General features: G+C 43.2%; 1 protein-coding gene across 1 annotated transcript; it reads left to right on the plus strand.

Annotated features, from left to right (window-relative positions):
• Window positions 1–5,407: 5,407 nt before the first annotated feature.
• On the plus strand, window positions 5,408–14,948 carry TXNL4A (thioredoxin like 4A). The gene is made up of 3 exons (XM_082258200.1): window positions 5,408–5,580; window positions 8,358–8,461; window positions 14,649–14,948. The coding sequence occupies exons 1-3, from the start codon at window positions 5,428–5,430 to the stop codon at window positions 14,818–14,820; spliced, it is 429 nt and encodes a 142-aa protein (XP_082114326.1). The 5' UTR covers window positions 5,408–5,427; the 3' UTR covers window positions 14,821–14,948.
• The last annotated feature ends 1,141 nt before the right edge of the window (window positions 14,949–16,089 follow it).

The following is a 16,089-nucleotide window of genomic DNA, read 5'->3' on the forward strand; positions in this document are numbered from 1 at the left end:
TGCTTTACGTCCAGGCCACTTTTTGCAACTTGGCACTGCACGACTTTAACTGACAATTGCGCGGTCGTGCGACGCTGTACCCAAACGAAATTTGCGTCCTTTTTTTCCCACAAACAGAGCTTTCTTTTGGTGGTATTTGATCACCTCCTGCGCTTTTCATTTTTTGCGATATTAATAAAAAAACAGCGAAAATTTTGCAAACAAATTGACATTTTCTACTTTGACAGTTAAAAAGTATCCAATATATTACGTTTTTGTCATGTATTTAGCTACATGTCTTTGACAAATTCTCAATGAGCGTATTTTTAACCACTTTAAGACTGGAAAATTTTACCCCGTTCCTGACCAGGCCATATTTTGCGATTCGGCACTGCGTTATTTTAATGGACAATTGCCGTTAAAATCCTCCTGTACCCTGCCCGCAGCCCCGCATTCTCCTGTACCCTGCCCGCAGCCCCGCATTCTCCTGTACCCTGCCCGCAGCCCCGCATTCTCCTGTACCCTGCCCGCAGCCCCGCATTCTCCTGTACCCTGTCCGCAGCCCCGCATTCTCCTGTACCCTGTCCGCAGCCCCGCATTCTCCTGTACCATGTCCGCAGCCCCGCATTCTCCTGTACCCTGCCCGCAGCCCCGCATTCTCCTGTACCCTGCCCGCAGCCCCGCATTCTCCTGTACCCTGCCCGCAGCCCCGCATTCTCCTGTACCCTGCCCGCAGCCCCGCATTCTCCTGTACCCTGCCCGCAGCCCCGCATTCTCCTGTACCCTGCCCGCAGCCCCGCATTCTCCTGTACCCTGCCCGCAGCCCCGCATTCTCCTGTACCCTGTCCGCAGCCCCGCATTCTCCTGTACCCTGTCCGCAGCCCCGCATTCTCCTGTACCATGTCCGCAGCCCCGCATTCTCCTGTACCATGTCCGCAGCCCCGCATTCTCCTGTACCATGTCCGCAGCCCCGCATTCTCCTGTACCATGTCCGCAGCCCCGCATTCCCCTGTACCATGCCCGCAGCCATTGCAATCTTTTCAATCTATTCTGAGGTTTTAATTACATTATTTTAATATAGTCAGTCGTGAACTAAAGTGGGCCGGTCTAAGGCATGAATCTCCAGGGCTGAAAATGAGTCGCACTCCTGCCCTGCCGGAGAGTCTACACTCACCCGCATGCTGGAGCCGGGCAGGAGCACCCCGTCATGGGTCAGGAGAAGAGGCAGGCGCCGGGGGATCTGGATAGAGCCGAACACACAATCCGCACACCGACCGACCAAACTCACTGACAGCTCCGAGTCCGGGCAAAGAGCAGCAAGACTACAACTACGGAGAGCGGCCAGAGACAAATCATCTCCGCCTGAGGAAACCACCGCCATCTACTGGCCAACTGTGAGTATTACAACTGGGAATTCAATTCACCTCATCATATATTGTGATATCCTACATACTATACACCCCAATGTAATCACCTCATCATATACTATACACCCCAGTATCATCAGGATATCTGATGAGGTGATGATACTGGGGTGTATAGTATATGATGAGGTGATTTTATTGGGGTGTATGTAAGATATCACAAGATGGCGGTGGTTTCCTCAGGCGGAGATGATTTGTCTCCGGCCGCTCTCCGTAGTTGTAGTCTTGCTGCTCTTTGCCCGGACTCGGAGCTGTCAGTGAGTTTGGTCGGTCGGTGTGCGCATTGTGTATGTGGCCGGTCATGGCCTCTAGCGGCTCTATCCAGATCCCCCGGCGCCTGCCTCTTCTCCTGACCCATGACGGGGTGCTCCTGCCCGGCTCCAGCATGAGTGAGTGTAGACTCTCCAGGGAATATGGATCTGGTCCAGAGCCGCCTGCTCAGAGGAACTTCCCTGAAGAGCACCATTATCGGGGTAACCCCCAACACCAGGGACCCGGCCTCCGACACCGAGGAGCTCCCCATCCTACACAGGTCAGTGTGACTTACTTCTGGGGCCCCTGACATGGTGCCCGCCCCCAGTCCCAACGGCTTTCCGTGGGGCACATGCGCAGTAGCGCAATCCCACAGACACAGGGACGGACGCAGAGACACTTGCATATTATTAATATAGAATAGATATCCTACATACACCCCAGTCGGGCGGCCGGCCAAAACTCTTGAAGCGGCGGGTGTGCGCGGGCACGTGAGAGCCGCTCGGTCAGCTCTGCTCGTGTCTTTGTTGCTAGGGCAACAGGGACGCTATGTGTAGAGCTGGCTATGTCATGCGGCTCTCGCGTTGTTAGAAAAAAAAAGAGATAAGCGAGAGCCGCTCAGTCAGCCATATGTTCTAGCGCCCCTTAATTTAATGGGCTTAATGTCTAGTTGGTAATAATGCGTTCAAACACTGCTCAAATGGAACAAATGAACACTTTAACCACTTTAAGACCGGAAGGATTTGCCCCCTTAATGGCCAGGCCCTATCTTGCGATTCGGCACTGCGTTATTTTAACAGACAATTGTACGGTCGTGCGATGCTGTACCCAAATAAACTTGACGTCCTATTTTTTTACCACAAATAGAGCTTTCTTTTGGTGGTATTTGATCACCTGTGCGAATTTTTTTTTTTTTTTTTTTGCGCGCTATAAACAAAACAAGAGCGAAATTTTGAAGGAAAAAAAAAAATTTTTTTTTCACATTCTTTTATATGAAATTCTCCAAAAAAATGTTTACAATGCAAATTTTTTCACATTTTAGGCCAATTTGTTTTCTGCTACATATTTTTGGTAAAAAAAAAATCGCAATAAGGGCATTTTGATTGGTTTGCACACAAGTTTTATCGCGCCTACTAACTATGGGAAAGATTTGTCTTTTTTTTTTTTTTTTTTTTTTGCGGGACTGCGACATTGCGGCGGACAGATCAGACCCCTTAACTGCCATTTTTGGGGATGGGGCTTCTGTGGGGGGGGGGGGGGCTTCTTAGATGACCACAGAGACATCTGATCCTATATAGCAGGATCACATGAGCTCTATGATCATCCCAGGGAGAAGGATGGTTGGCTGTGTTTACAACAGCCGACCGTCCTCTCTCAGCGGGGAGCGATCGCGGGTGTCAGGTGGCAATCGGAGCGAGCAACGTTCCGATACGTTGTTTGGCCTGTAGGAGCCACTCTGCTGCCGTGTGTGTATAATATATAATATGCGGTCGGCATGTGGTTAAAAACACATCAGATCTCAATGGGGGAAAATATCGTGCTGGATATCTATATTGATATGGACTGAATAATGTGTTGGGTACGAAAGGGTGCCACATTGTTTCATGAAAGTGGTCAGCCTACAGAGGGCTGAATTCAAAGACACCCTGAAAATCAAAGAGGAAAAATGATGCAGCAGGCTAGTCCATGTTGCTGAAATGTCATTGCAGCAAGTCAAAATATGACTCAGTAGTTTGTATGGCCTCCACGTGCTTGTATGCATGCCTAACAATATCTGGGCATGTTCCTAATGAGACGACAGATGGTGTCCTGGGGTATTTTCTCCCAGATCTGGACCAGGGCATCACTGAGCTCCTGAACAGACTGAGATAAAACCTGGTGGCATCGGATGGACCAAAACAAAGTCCCAGAGGTGTTCTGTTGGATTTAGGCCAGGCGAGCATGGGGGCCATTTAATGGTATCCATTCCTTCATTCTCCAGGAACTGGCTGCATACTCTCGCCACATGAAGCCGGGCATTGCGCAAAGGAGCAGATACTGGTTATGCTGATGGGTTAAGGACCTTCTACGGCCCCATTCAGCTCTCCTAGAGTAATTGCCTAACTCCTGGAATCTCCTTCATGCTCTTGAGGCATTGGCACATAATAATGTGCCATTCTGGAGGAGTTGGACTGCCTGTGCAACCTCTATAGGGTACAGGTATCTCCTCATGCTATCAGTAGTGACACTGACCCTAGCCAAATGCAAAACTAGTGAAAAACCTGCTGCATAATTTTTTCACTTTAATTTTCGAGGTGTCCTTGAATTCAGCCCTCTGTAGGTTGATCGTTTTCATTTCTATCAAACAATGTGACATCCATTAATTCTTAACACATTATCCAGTCCATATCAGTATAGATATCCATGATATTTTTCCCTATTGAGATCTGATGCGTATTTTAAAAGTGTTACTTTATTTTTTTGAGCAATGTAGTTGAATGTCTATAGTCTGGGCACAAGTGCACTTTAAGCATACTGCATTTTCCTTGCCTTTGAGTTATCAGCTGATGTTCATGAGCCATTAGGCATTCTTCACCTGTTTTTCAGGACATTTAAAAGTCCGTTCTAAAATCGGTAAAAACCTATAGAAAATATAGTGTATGTCCAGGCTAATTTGAATATGTAAAAAAAAAAAATGTTAAAAGTATTTTAATAACTAAAGTGCCTTTTTATCATCTTATATGTAATGTAAAATTACCAATTGATCCTGCCAGTAAAAGTCACTTCCTCTTTTAAGGTGCCATTATAGTATGTCGACTTGTCATAGGGCTATGGACCTGGGTTTGCAGCATGATGATGCAGCCTTTTATCTTTAGCATTATATCATTCCTGAAGGAAGAGGCTGGTCCTACCCACCATGTTATGTCACTCCAAGCACCACCCTCCTCCTACATACAATATCTTTAGCTGTGGTTTTATACTGTAGGTAGTAGAGCTGCACGATTAATCGTATGAAAATCGCGATCTCGATTCACCCCTCCTGACGATCTAACCCTGAAATATGCTCGATTCTTTGTATAGCTGCATAGCAGAGAGAACAGCTGTGGAAAAAAAAAAAAAAGCCTCTAGGCAAAAGCTATCAGCAAAGTCTCCCAGTAACTATAAACAAAAATGATTACATTGTATCTTTTTCTTCCCTCTGCCAGGGAGAAAGGAAGTTTAACCTCTTAAAGACTGGATCTTTTTCTGACATTTGTTGCTTGCAAGTTAAAATCAGTTTTTTTTGCTAGAAAAGTACTTAGAACCCCCAAACATTTTATATATTATTTTTAGCAGAGACCCTACAGAATAAAATGGCGATTGTTGTAATATTTTATGTCACACTGTATTTGCGCAGCAGTCTTTTAAATGCAATTAATAGACTTTAATGAATAAAAAAAAAACGTAACAGTAAAGTTATCCCAATTTTTTTTTGTTACACAGAGAATCGTGAGAGAATCGTGATCTTTATTCCAAGCTAAAAAAATCGTGATTCTCATTTTGGCCAGAATCGTGCAGCTCTAGTAGGTAGGGGGTGTCAGTTACAACTCTGAAGGAGGCCATCAGTGGAAGTGCTGAAGTAGGTCTCCTCCACCAACAGCCCTTCCCAGTGAGACCAGAAAGAAGATAATGGTGGCTGCATGACCCCTACTAAACAAAACTAAACTGTAAATGTCTATATACATCTCACATTTTGCGCCTATTGAAAGCTTTCAAATATCTCTCTTTATAGGAGTAAATATAATCTGTCAAAATGTCGTACATGCTACCTCATTTGCATAATGGCTGGCAGGTTGACCAGGCCATCCTTTCCGAGGAAGATCGTGTGCTAGTAATTCGCTTTGGGCATGATTGGGATCCAACATGTATGAAAATGGATGAAGTTTTGTACAGCATAGCTGAGAAGGTAAACATAGAATTAAGGACTTCAATTCAGACTGCTGCATTGAAATAGAACGCTGTGGTATCTGGGCTGTGCATCTGTGTTGCCATTGGGGAGATTTCTCAACACTTCCTAGCCCCACCAGGAAAAGGAATGAGGAGAAATTGCCTCAGTGGAGACAGTTGGCAAAAAAAAAAAAAAAACTGACTAAGGCTGGTCATAGACGGTTGGAATCTCAGCCGATTCCTGCTGAACCAGCCAAGATTCCAACCATGTGTGGGTAGGCTGAATGTACCAAGTTGATCCATCAACTAATTTGGGTGCTGGATTTTGCTTGCGATTATCGCTAATGGCTGCTATAGCGGCTATCAATAATCACGGTCTTTTACCGGTGGGGGCGGTTTCCCCCGCTGGGAGCAGACAATTGCTTGGCAGGAGGAATTTCCCTGTTTGTGTTGATGGGGGAATTGTGCTAAATTCTTTCCTGCAACCTGTGGTTGCATCCATCTTCAGAACAGGTGTCCCCATTGGAAGATTTCCCATTCAAATTGAACTCCAAGAGTGGAAAATTTCATTGAAATCTATTCCTCAATAACCAAAGGCTTATGATTGAATTTTTCTTATCATCATTTATGCACTTTTATTGCTGGTTCAATTGGACTTTCTATTTTGTCGGACATTTACTCATTTTTTAGCGCTACACATTTTTCCTTTTTTTGTATTGTTTATCACTTTTTGGTCTAGTGATTGGTGTTAGCTGCTCATTTTTATATTTTAAGATAGCGCAATATAATTTTTTGGATTACACTATTGTAAAAGTTGTGGAAATATCATCACTGTTCTGTACATGTGCAGCGAGCAGAGCTGTGGGGGGGGACCCAGCAGGTTCACCCACTACAGGCTGCCTGCAGAAATGTGCAGGATGGGTGTGGATACAAGACTATACCCCTGACACACAGAGAGATCAGCAGTGATTGGTCTTTATTATAAGAAACTCTGCACAGAGGTAAAGTTTCACACTGGATTGCTGCACAGATCTGAAAAAAAAAAAAATACACAAAGCACACCAAGAATCAAAGCAGAATACACATGCCTCTTGTAGACATTATTTGCTATTCCAGTGGTTCAACTTTAATTTTTTTGCGGGGAAAATGCTAAAACTTTGCCTTTTTCCCTCTTTCCCTCTTTTTGGGGTAATTCTCACCATTGGGGAGATGGTGATTAAAAACTTGACAGGGGGTCTAACCCTTCTCCACTCTATCCAAAAATCAGAAAACGGTTTTGCCTATGGGTTCACTTTTTAGTTTTTCAGACAGATGTAAAATAGGGTTTCCATCCGTCCGGATTTGACGGACCGGATCGGATGTCAGCGGACATGTCTCCGCTGACATCCGCTGCACCATAGAGATGCATGGGGCATCCGTTCAGATCTGCCTGAAAAACTGACAGACGGATCTGAACGGACCGTATGTATGAAAGGGGCCTAAAGCCCCGTACACACGATAAGATTATCGAACGATCTGTCGTCTGTTTTTTGTGGCATGCTAGTCTGATGTGGAAAGTGAAGAGGTTATTTTCATACGAATTTTCCTGTACGACAGAATTCTACTTCAGAAGTGATGTCATGTGTTGGATTGCTTTCTATGTGTTCTTTCATCTCTGAGCATGCCTAGTCTTGCTCATAAGATTTTTCCCCGTCTAAATCTGTACTAATGAGACAAAAATCGGACGTGTGTTGACGGAGGACAAAAATTTTAATGCCTGCACATCAGGATTTTGTCAGCCGAAAAGTCGGAGTCGGCTGTCAAAAGCACCATACTAACAATCCGAAAAACGGCAGATGAGTCGTCGGCCGAAATTTCCCTTCCGAATTTCTTATCGTGTGTACGGGCCTTAAGGCATTGATGCTGACATTCTAAAAACCTTCACTGCATGTGAATTTTCTTGGTGTATGTGTTTTCAATGGCAGTGATTATTCACCAGTGAATATTTGACGAAAGTCAAATTTACTGACTTCTATATAAGCCCCAGTGACTATGCCTAATGCCTTTTTACAGGCTGAAGTACGGGTTTTCCGAGAAAAGTAGCACAATACATGAAGCCTGCTCAGCACTGTGCAGCCTAGACAACTGAAAGCTCCTTTAGGCCCCATTCACAATTGTGGATGGGACCGTTTGCGATTAGATAAGGGAAACCCAGTAGGGGTTACCTGCGATCAGCTGCAGACAGGAAACGTCTTTGAAACAGTTGAAGGCTGATAGCTCTCACAGCTGTACACAGCTACTAGCATGTCATTGCTCATGAAGTGATTACATGTAAATGATAGGCCTTGGATGCCCATGAATGGGACCTAAAGCCTAGTACACATGAGCCGAATGTCTGGTGACATCGGCCGGTTCAGTAGAAACCGTCCGACATTCGGCCTGTGTGTACTGCAGCTGGTCCAACAGAAGACGGCCAGTCGGCTTCTATCGAAGGGGCATAACCCTCCTATCAGAACACAATAGCACAGCGGGGAAGATCACTGTACTAACATCGGATAGTTCGCACAGCGGGTTCTCCTAAGCTGTCAATTTTTTTTTTTTTTTTTTTTTTCAGCCCTGCTAGGTTAAACGGAAAAAAAAACTAGAAGTGTGTACCAGACTTAAGTCTGCATCTGATGTCTGTAGTTTAATTCACAGTCCTCATAGTGGGATGCCTGAGGTGACCAAATAGAAGTATACGTTCTCGAGAAGGGACATTTGTAAACTTTTGTACATTCTTATTGGAATATTTTTAATTTTTTTTTTTTTTTTCGCCAGGTAAAAAACTTTGCTGTGATTTATCTTGTGGATATAACGGAAGTACCTGATTTTAACAAGATGTATGAGTTGTATGATCCATGTACAGTCATGTTCTTCTTCAGGTAGGTATTTCATAGTTACCTGTATTTTGAATTGTTACATGCATGTTCAGATAAGCTCCTCCAGTGGAGTGAAGACACCTTAAGACAGGAAGCGTTAGATCACCAGGTGAAATGAAGGGGTAAAAGACCAATAAAGAGAAAATGAATGCAGCCACCACATTTAAGGATTGGTAATGCATTACATTTTTGTTTTTGGGTTTAAAACCTTTTTATCGCGACCAATTCTAGCCGCCCTTTAAAGAACTTGTAATGCTAGAGGTTGGTAGGCAGGCCCCCAAACGTGAGCAGTTTGACTGGCTGTCCCAGTGATCGGGAGTCATTCCCACCAGGTCCTGATTGTAAGCAGTTACAGGGAGTGGTCAGTGACAATGTGGGCACAGTGCTGAATAGGTCCATTGAGAACAATGTGTGCTTACCAGCCGTTTTGTTGCAATGACCGGTCTTTAAAGTGTACGTTACCCTGAATTTTTTTTTTCTTCTAAATGTGTGTTTACACATATGTATTTTATAAATCAGAGACTCTATTAATTTCATGTACTTCTTCCATCTGAAGTTCCTGGTTGATCCTGCCAGTCACATTTCTTCCTTGATCTAAATTGAACACAAAAAGCACAGATGCTGATCTGTTCTTCTGTGGTTAGTTTTCATCCTTTGACTGGCCAGTCAGAGTTACAGGACACTGTGCAGACACATGGCATACCTGTATTTGGTAGTTTGTTCAGCCACCATACCCCCTGACCAACACACCCTGCCTTTGGCACACACCTCCTCCCAATCACAGCCTGCCTCTTGAACATGCTCCCTGCTCAAGCACAGTCTGCATCTTGCCTAAGGCTGTACAGACTATAGAATGCGGGCACACAGTGGGGTTTATTTATTGAAGCTGGCAAGGGCAAAATCAGGCCCACTTCTGCATAGAAAGCAATCGGCTTCCAGGTTTTATTGCCAGAGCTTAATTAAACAACCTGAGGTCAGAAGATGATTGGTTTCTATGCAGAAGTGAGCCTGATTTTGCACTCTCCAGCTTTAGTAAATAAACCTTAGTGTGTCTGCACAGTGTCTTGTAACCTAGCCCCACAGTAGTATTATTATTATTATTATTATTATTATTATTATTATAATAATAATAATAATACAGGATTTATATAGCGCCAACAGTTTGCGCAGCGCTTTAAAATATGAGGGAAGACAATACAGTTGCATAACAGTTCAAAACAGGAGGAATTAGAGGGCCCTGCTCGTTAGAGCTTGCAATCTAGAAGGGAGGGTCAAGTGAAACAAAAGGCAATAACCGTGGGGGATGGGCTGATGGAGAAAATGGAGGTGTATTTGTTAAGTGTGGGTAGGATAGGCTTCTCTGAAAAGGAGGGTTTTCAGAGATCTCCTAAAAGCTAATAGAGTAGGAGATAATCGGACAGATAAGGGTAAGGAGTTCCTAGGATTGGAGAGGCTCTGGAAAAGTCCTGGAGGCGAGCATGGGAGGAGGTGACGAGTGAGCTAGAGAGAAGGAGGTTTTGAGAAGAACGAAGAGAGCGATTAGGTTGGTATTTTGAGACTAGGCTAGTGATTTAGCTAGGGGCTAAACTGTGGATTGCTTTGTAAGATGTTGTTAGTATTTTGAATTTAATTGGTTGGGTGAGCGGAAGCCAGTGGAGGGCTTGACAGAGAGGAGCAGCGGACACTGAGCGATTGGTAAGGTTGATGAGTCTGGCGGCAGCATTCATGATGGATTGAAGGGGGGATAGCCTGTGTAGAGGTAAGCCAATGAGGAGAATTGCAGTAGTCGAGGCGCGAAATGACCAGGGAGTGAACTAGGAGCTTTGTTGTGTCTTTGGTTAGAAAGGGGCGTATCTTGGAGATGTTGCGGAGGCTGAGGCAGCAAGATTTGGACAGCGATTGAATGTGGGGTTTGAAGGAGAGTTCAGAGTCCAGGACCTAAGACCTTGGCATGCGGAGATGGGCTGATAGTAATGCCATCGATAATGACGGAGAAATCAGGGGAAGGGACACGTGGTGGAGGAAAAATTATAAGCTTGGTTTTGGATGGATTGAGTAAGAGGAAGTGGTGAGACATCCAGACCGATATATCTGATAGTAAATTAGTGATACATGAGGAGACTGAGGGAGAGAGCTGAGGGGTGGATAAATGGATTTGGGTATCGTCAGCGTAGAGATGGTATTGGAAGCCGTGGGAGGCTATCAACTGACCCAGAGAGGACAAAGAGAAGGGAGTAGTGTTTGTGATAAACATTATTAATAATAAAGGTACCGACATCCCCAAGTATCAATTTCAATGTTGGGAGTGACCTAGAGCTGCACGATTAATCGTATGAAAATCGCGATCTCGATTCACCCCCCCTGACGATCTAAACCTGACATATTCTCTATTCTTTGCATAGCTGAGGGAACAGAGAAAACAGCTGTGGAAAACTCCCAGTAACTATAAACAAAATGATTACATTGTATCTTTCCTCCCGCAAACGCCTATCAGCATTAAGTCTCCCAGTAACTATAAACAAAATGATTACATTGTATCTTTTCCTTCCCTCTGCCAGGGAGAAAGGAAGTTTAACTCTTAAAGACTAGACCTTTCTCTGACACTTGTTGCTTGCAAGGTAAATCAGTTTTTTTTTGCTAGAAAAGTACTTAGAACCCCCAAACATTTTATATATTTTTTTAGCAGAGACCCTACAGAATAAAATGGCGATTGTTGTAATATTTAATGTCACACTGTATTTGCGCAGCAGTCTTTCAAACGCAATTAATAAACTTTAATGAATAAAAAAAAAAAAACGTAACAGTAAAGTTATCCCAATTTTTTTTTTGTTACACAGAGAATCGTGAGAGAATCGTGATCTTTATTCCAAGCTAAAAAATCGTGATTCTCATTTTGGCCAGAATCGTGCAGCTCTAGAGTGACCCCCAAAAAGAGGAAAGAAGGGGATAGGCTCTAGGTGCAGGATGGGAGCCTAAAAGGGAGGGGCTGGCAGTGACATTTTACTTTATTAAAGGGGGGGGTGCAGTTACACAGACTTCTGAGCTGACAGGTATGGAGGGGAAGGGGCAGAGGATGGGGGATAGGAGGCACGCAGGCAGACCACGGTAGTCGGGGCTTAGCAGCCATGATTATCGTGGTCAGCACACAGAGAGGGATGCAGGAAGTGGCAGGATCAGCCAGGTTTTTTAGTTTCCAGAGGGGCAGGGTAGACAGCACAAGCACTGTGCTGTTTAACCTGCTATAAGGAAACAGGATCTCTATTTATTTATTTTTTTTTTTTTTAGGGTAACAAACACTTTAAGTAACAAGGCATTAACGTGGTTGTTAACCCACTATACTATGATTGTGTCATCCCCTCTGTTATTTAACACTATGTGTCTCAGTGCCTGTGCTATATAATAAAAAAAAAAAATATATACTCATCTCTGAGTGTCTCCTCTGCCCAGCTGACAGCTATAGTGGGTGGGGCTGAGCACTCCCGCTGATGGGAAGGAGAAAGAGCTGAGGAGTCACATGAGCTATTTGTTTTATATAGCACAAACACAGGCACACAGCGTTCTATAACAGAGGGGATGGCATGATAATAGTATAGATATGAGAGCAGCAGGAGGGGAGGATCGTGGAATGGACGGGGCCAACAGGCAGGGAGGGGAGAGGAAAGGAGGACACAGGAGAACAGAGAGGAGAGCTGCGGATGAGGGATGCACGTAAACTGACTATGTTGTCAGGTCTCAGCAGCCATGATACACCGTAGTCCATTTACAGCGGGAAGGGTATAGCCAGGCAGGATCAGCCAGGTATTTATGGTGATACAGAGGGCCAAGTTACACAGTACAAGCACTGTGCTGTATAACCTTCTTTAACCTCTTCTGGACCACCCACTGTATATGTACTATGGCAGGGCGGCCCGGCTGCGCAACATCACGTATAGGTACCTGATTTTGTGCAGGGGTTCTCGAGGGGCGCACGCCGATTCTGCTCTAATTGTACACAGCAGGGGCCAACCAATGGGTCCGGTGTCCCCAATGGCCACCGGCCCCCCGCGATCGTGCAGGAGAATGACAGAACGGCCGTCTGTCTATGTAAACAAGGCAGACAACTGTTCTGTCACAGAGGAAAATTGAGAGCCTTTTCCTCTAGCACATCCATCCCCCCACAGTTAGAAGGCACTCCCCAGGAGCACACTTAACCCCTTGATCACCCTTAGATTTAACCCCTTCCTTGCCAGTGTCATTTATACAGTAACGGTGAATTCTATTTGATTTTTTTTTTAGCACTGATCACTGTATTGGTGTCACTGGTCCCCAAAAACTGGCACTTAGCGTCCGATTTATCCACTGCAATGTCGCAGTCCCTGCTATAAATCGCTGATTGTCGCCATTACCAGTAAAAACAATTAAAAAAAAATGCCAAAAATCTATCCCATGGTTTGTAGACGCTATAACTTTAACTTTTGCACAAACCAATCAACATACACTTATTAGGAATTTTTTTAGCAAAAATATGTAGCAGATAACCTATTGGCCTAAATTGACTAAAACATTTTTTTTTATTTTTTTTTTTTATTGGGAATGTTTTATAGCAGAAAGTAAAAATTTTTTTTTTTTTTTTTTTTGTTTTCAAAATTGTCAGTCTTTTTTTGTTTATAGCGCAAAAAATAAAAACCACAGAGGTGATCAAATACCATCAAAAGAAAAGGCTATTTGTGTGGGGGTAAAAAAAGACATCAATTTTATTTGGGTACAGTGTTGCACGCCCACGCAATTGCAAATTAAAGCAAAGCAGTGCCGTATCGCAAAAAAAATGGCCTGGTCTTTAAGGGGGTAAAACCTTCCGGAGCTGGAGTGGTTAAGGGAACAGGATCCTCTTGTTACCCCAAAAAAAAAAACACATTAGGGGAAAAACCCTCTGTGTTCTACCGTAATACTTATTACATAGTTACATAGTAGGTGAGGTTGAATAAAGACAATAGTCCATCCAGTTCAACCTGTGTAGGTGTGTGTGGCTGTAATCATCTCACATACCCCTGAATGTTCTGATCCTTGAGATGTAAGTCTAAGAGTCTTTTGAAAGCCACCATACTACCCGCAGAAACCACCTCTTGTGGTAGAGAATTCCACAATCTTGTAGCCCTAACAGTAAAGAACCCCCCACGTTGCCTGAGGTTAAAACGCTTCTCCTCTAATCGCATTGTATGCCCTCGAGTCCTCATGCAATCCCTTCGAATGAACAGCTTTTTTTCTAAGCTGGGATCCCCATTAAGATATTTATAAATTGCTATCATGTCCCCCCTCAGACGTCTCTTCTCCAGGGAGAATAAATCGAGCGATTGTAGACGCTCTTCATAGTCAAGGTCCTCCAATCCCCTAATTAGTTTAGTTGCCCTTCTCTGGACTCTCTCCAGCTCCAACACATCCCTCCTGAGGACTGGCGACCAGAACTGGACAGAATACTCCAGATGCGGTCGGACCAGAGTTTTATAAAGTGGAAGGATTATAGTCTTATCTCTGGAATACATCCCTTTCTTTATGCATGCCAATATTCTGCTGGCTTTGGCAGCTGCCGCTTGACATTGCATGCTGTTGCCTAATCTATCATCAACCAAGACTCCCAGATCCTTCTCCATTTTTGATTCCCCCAAGGGTTCCCCTCCTAACGTGTATTGTGCTTTTATGTTTTTAGTCCCCAAGTGCAAAACCTTACACTTCTCCACTTATCTGAGCCCAATATCGATCCAGCGCTGTGTCCGAGAGCAGCCTCTTTCTCCTCACTGGACAAAGAGGCAGCAATGGGGAGTGGAACCGAACTGCACTGTGTTTGTGTCAAAGGACACACAAAGCACGACCCCGGATTGAGTGCCCCCATAGCAAGCGCTATGGGGGCGAGAAGCCAGGAGCAGCGGCGGCAGAGGCCCCTAATAAGGGAGGATCGGAGCTGCTCTGTCCTAACCCACTACACAGAGCAGGTAAGTATGACATGTTTGTTAAAAAATCCTTTATTATCACTTTAAGCAGCTGAAGATAGACCTAGCAGTTCAATATTCATATTATGGTGGAAGCAATGGAGGTTGTGGTTGTACCAAAGTCACATAAATGTGTTTATGCATCCTTCATCTTGCCATTTGATATTGGAATGTGTATATGTTGGCTGTGATTTTACATGGTTATTTTGTGTTTTTCCTTCTAACAGGAACAAGCACATAATGATTGATTTGGGGACAGGTAATAATAACAAGATAAACTGGGCGATGGAAGACAAGCAGGAAATGATTGACATTGTGGAAACTGTTTATCGTGGTGCTAGGAAAGGCAGAGGTCTGGTGGTGTCTCCTAAGGATTACTCAACAAAGTACAGATACTGACAAACCTGTTTGTTAAAGAGACCTCTGTGGGGTTTTTATTTGGACTATAATGCCACTTATGGCATCCTATGTGTTATGATATCAGAAGGTATAAGCAGTTTTACAGTTTATGCATTTTGACAACCGAAACCTCAAACATTACAATCCATAATCGAAGTCTGAGAGGCTGAAGCCGTAACCACCTTATTTATGCAAAACAAAAAATCTTTGTATAGTGTAATGTGTTTAATAAATATGACATTTTTACTTTGCGAATGTTTTTTTGTTTTTGGACTTCTTATATTTTGATTTGTAGCCTTTTCATGGGTATTTAAGAGAGTCTGTAGAATACAGAAGTACATAATATGTTGGCAACACAATGTCATCTTAAAAAAATGCAATTCCTTATTAAAGCATAATCAGAGTTGTATAAAGTACTCGAAACCCATACTTGAGTAAAAGTACAAGTGCTCGATCAAAAAGTGACTTGAGTAGAAGTACTAAAGTATTCAACATTTTTTGTACTTAAGTATTGCTAGTAGTTTTTTTTTTTTTTTTTTTTTAATTTTTCTACTCAAGTACTGAAAGTAAAAGTACCAGTAGTTTTGAAAAAAAATTGCTACTCAAGTACTGAAAGTTAAAGTACAAGTGTTATGTAGTTATTAAAGAAAAAAAGTCAAAAGTTTGAACATCATATTGTTTTTTATTATTTCAAATGCAGCTTTTATTTATACATACAGTAGCTTTTATTTTCGTATGCGCTGATAATACACATGTTTTGAGCTTCATGAAACCTGCCAACTACTGTTCTGGCTGTGGTAATTTTTATAATTGTAATGAGTAACTATGCAGCACAACAAAAAAATATTGGAGTAGAAGTATTGAAATCATTGAAAAATTTAGTGAAGTAAAAGTGGAAGTAGGAGAAAAAAATTCTACTCTAGGAAAGTACAGATACCGCCTTTCAGTACTTAAGTACAGTAGTGAAGTAGTTCTACTTAGTTACTATACAGTGGGTACGAAAAGTATTCAAACCCCCTTAAATTTTTCACTCTTTGTTATATTGCAGCCATATGCTAAAATCATTTAAGTTCATTCTTCTTCCTCATGAATGTACACATAGCACCCCATACTGACAGAAACACAGAATTGTTGACATTGTTGCAGATTTATTAAAAAAGAAAAACTGAAATATCACATGGTCCTAAGTATTTAGACCCTTTGCTCAGTATTTAGTAGAAGCCCCCTTTTGATCTAATACAGCCAGGAGTCTTTTTGGGAAAGATGCAA

Source organism: Pelophylax lessonae, assembly GCF_965119305.1.
Source record: "Pelophylax lessonae genome assembly, chromosome: 5".
Classification (NCBI taxonomy): Eukaryota; Metazoa; Chordata; class Amphibia; order Anura; family Ranidae; genus Pelophylax; species Pelophylax lessonae.

Coding starts and splice junctions, on each gene's coding strand:
- TXNL4A (XM_082258200.1), top strand. CDS start 5,428: ATGTCGTACATGCTACCTCATTTGCATAATGGCTGGCAGGTTGACCAG. Junction 5,581..8,357: donor TGTACAGCATAGCTGAGAAG/GTAAACATAGAA, acceptor TTTTTTCGCCAG/GTAAAAAACTTTGCTGTGAT. Junction 8,462..14,648: donor ACAGTCATGTTCTTCTTCAG/GTAGGTATTTCA, acceptor TCCTTCTAACAG/GAACAAGCACATAATGATTG.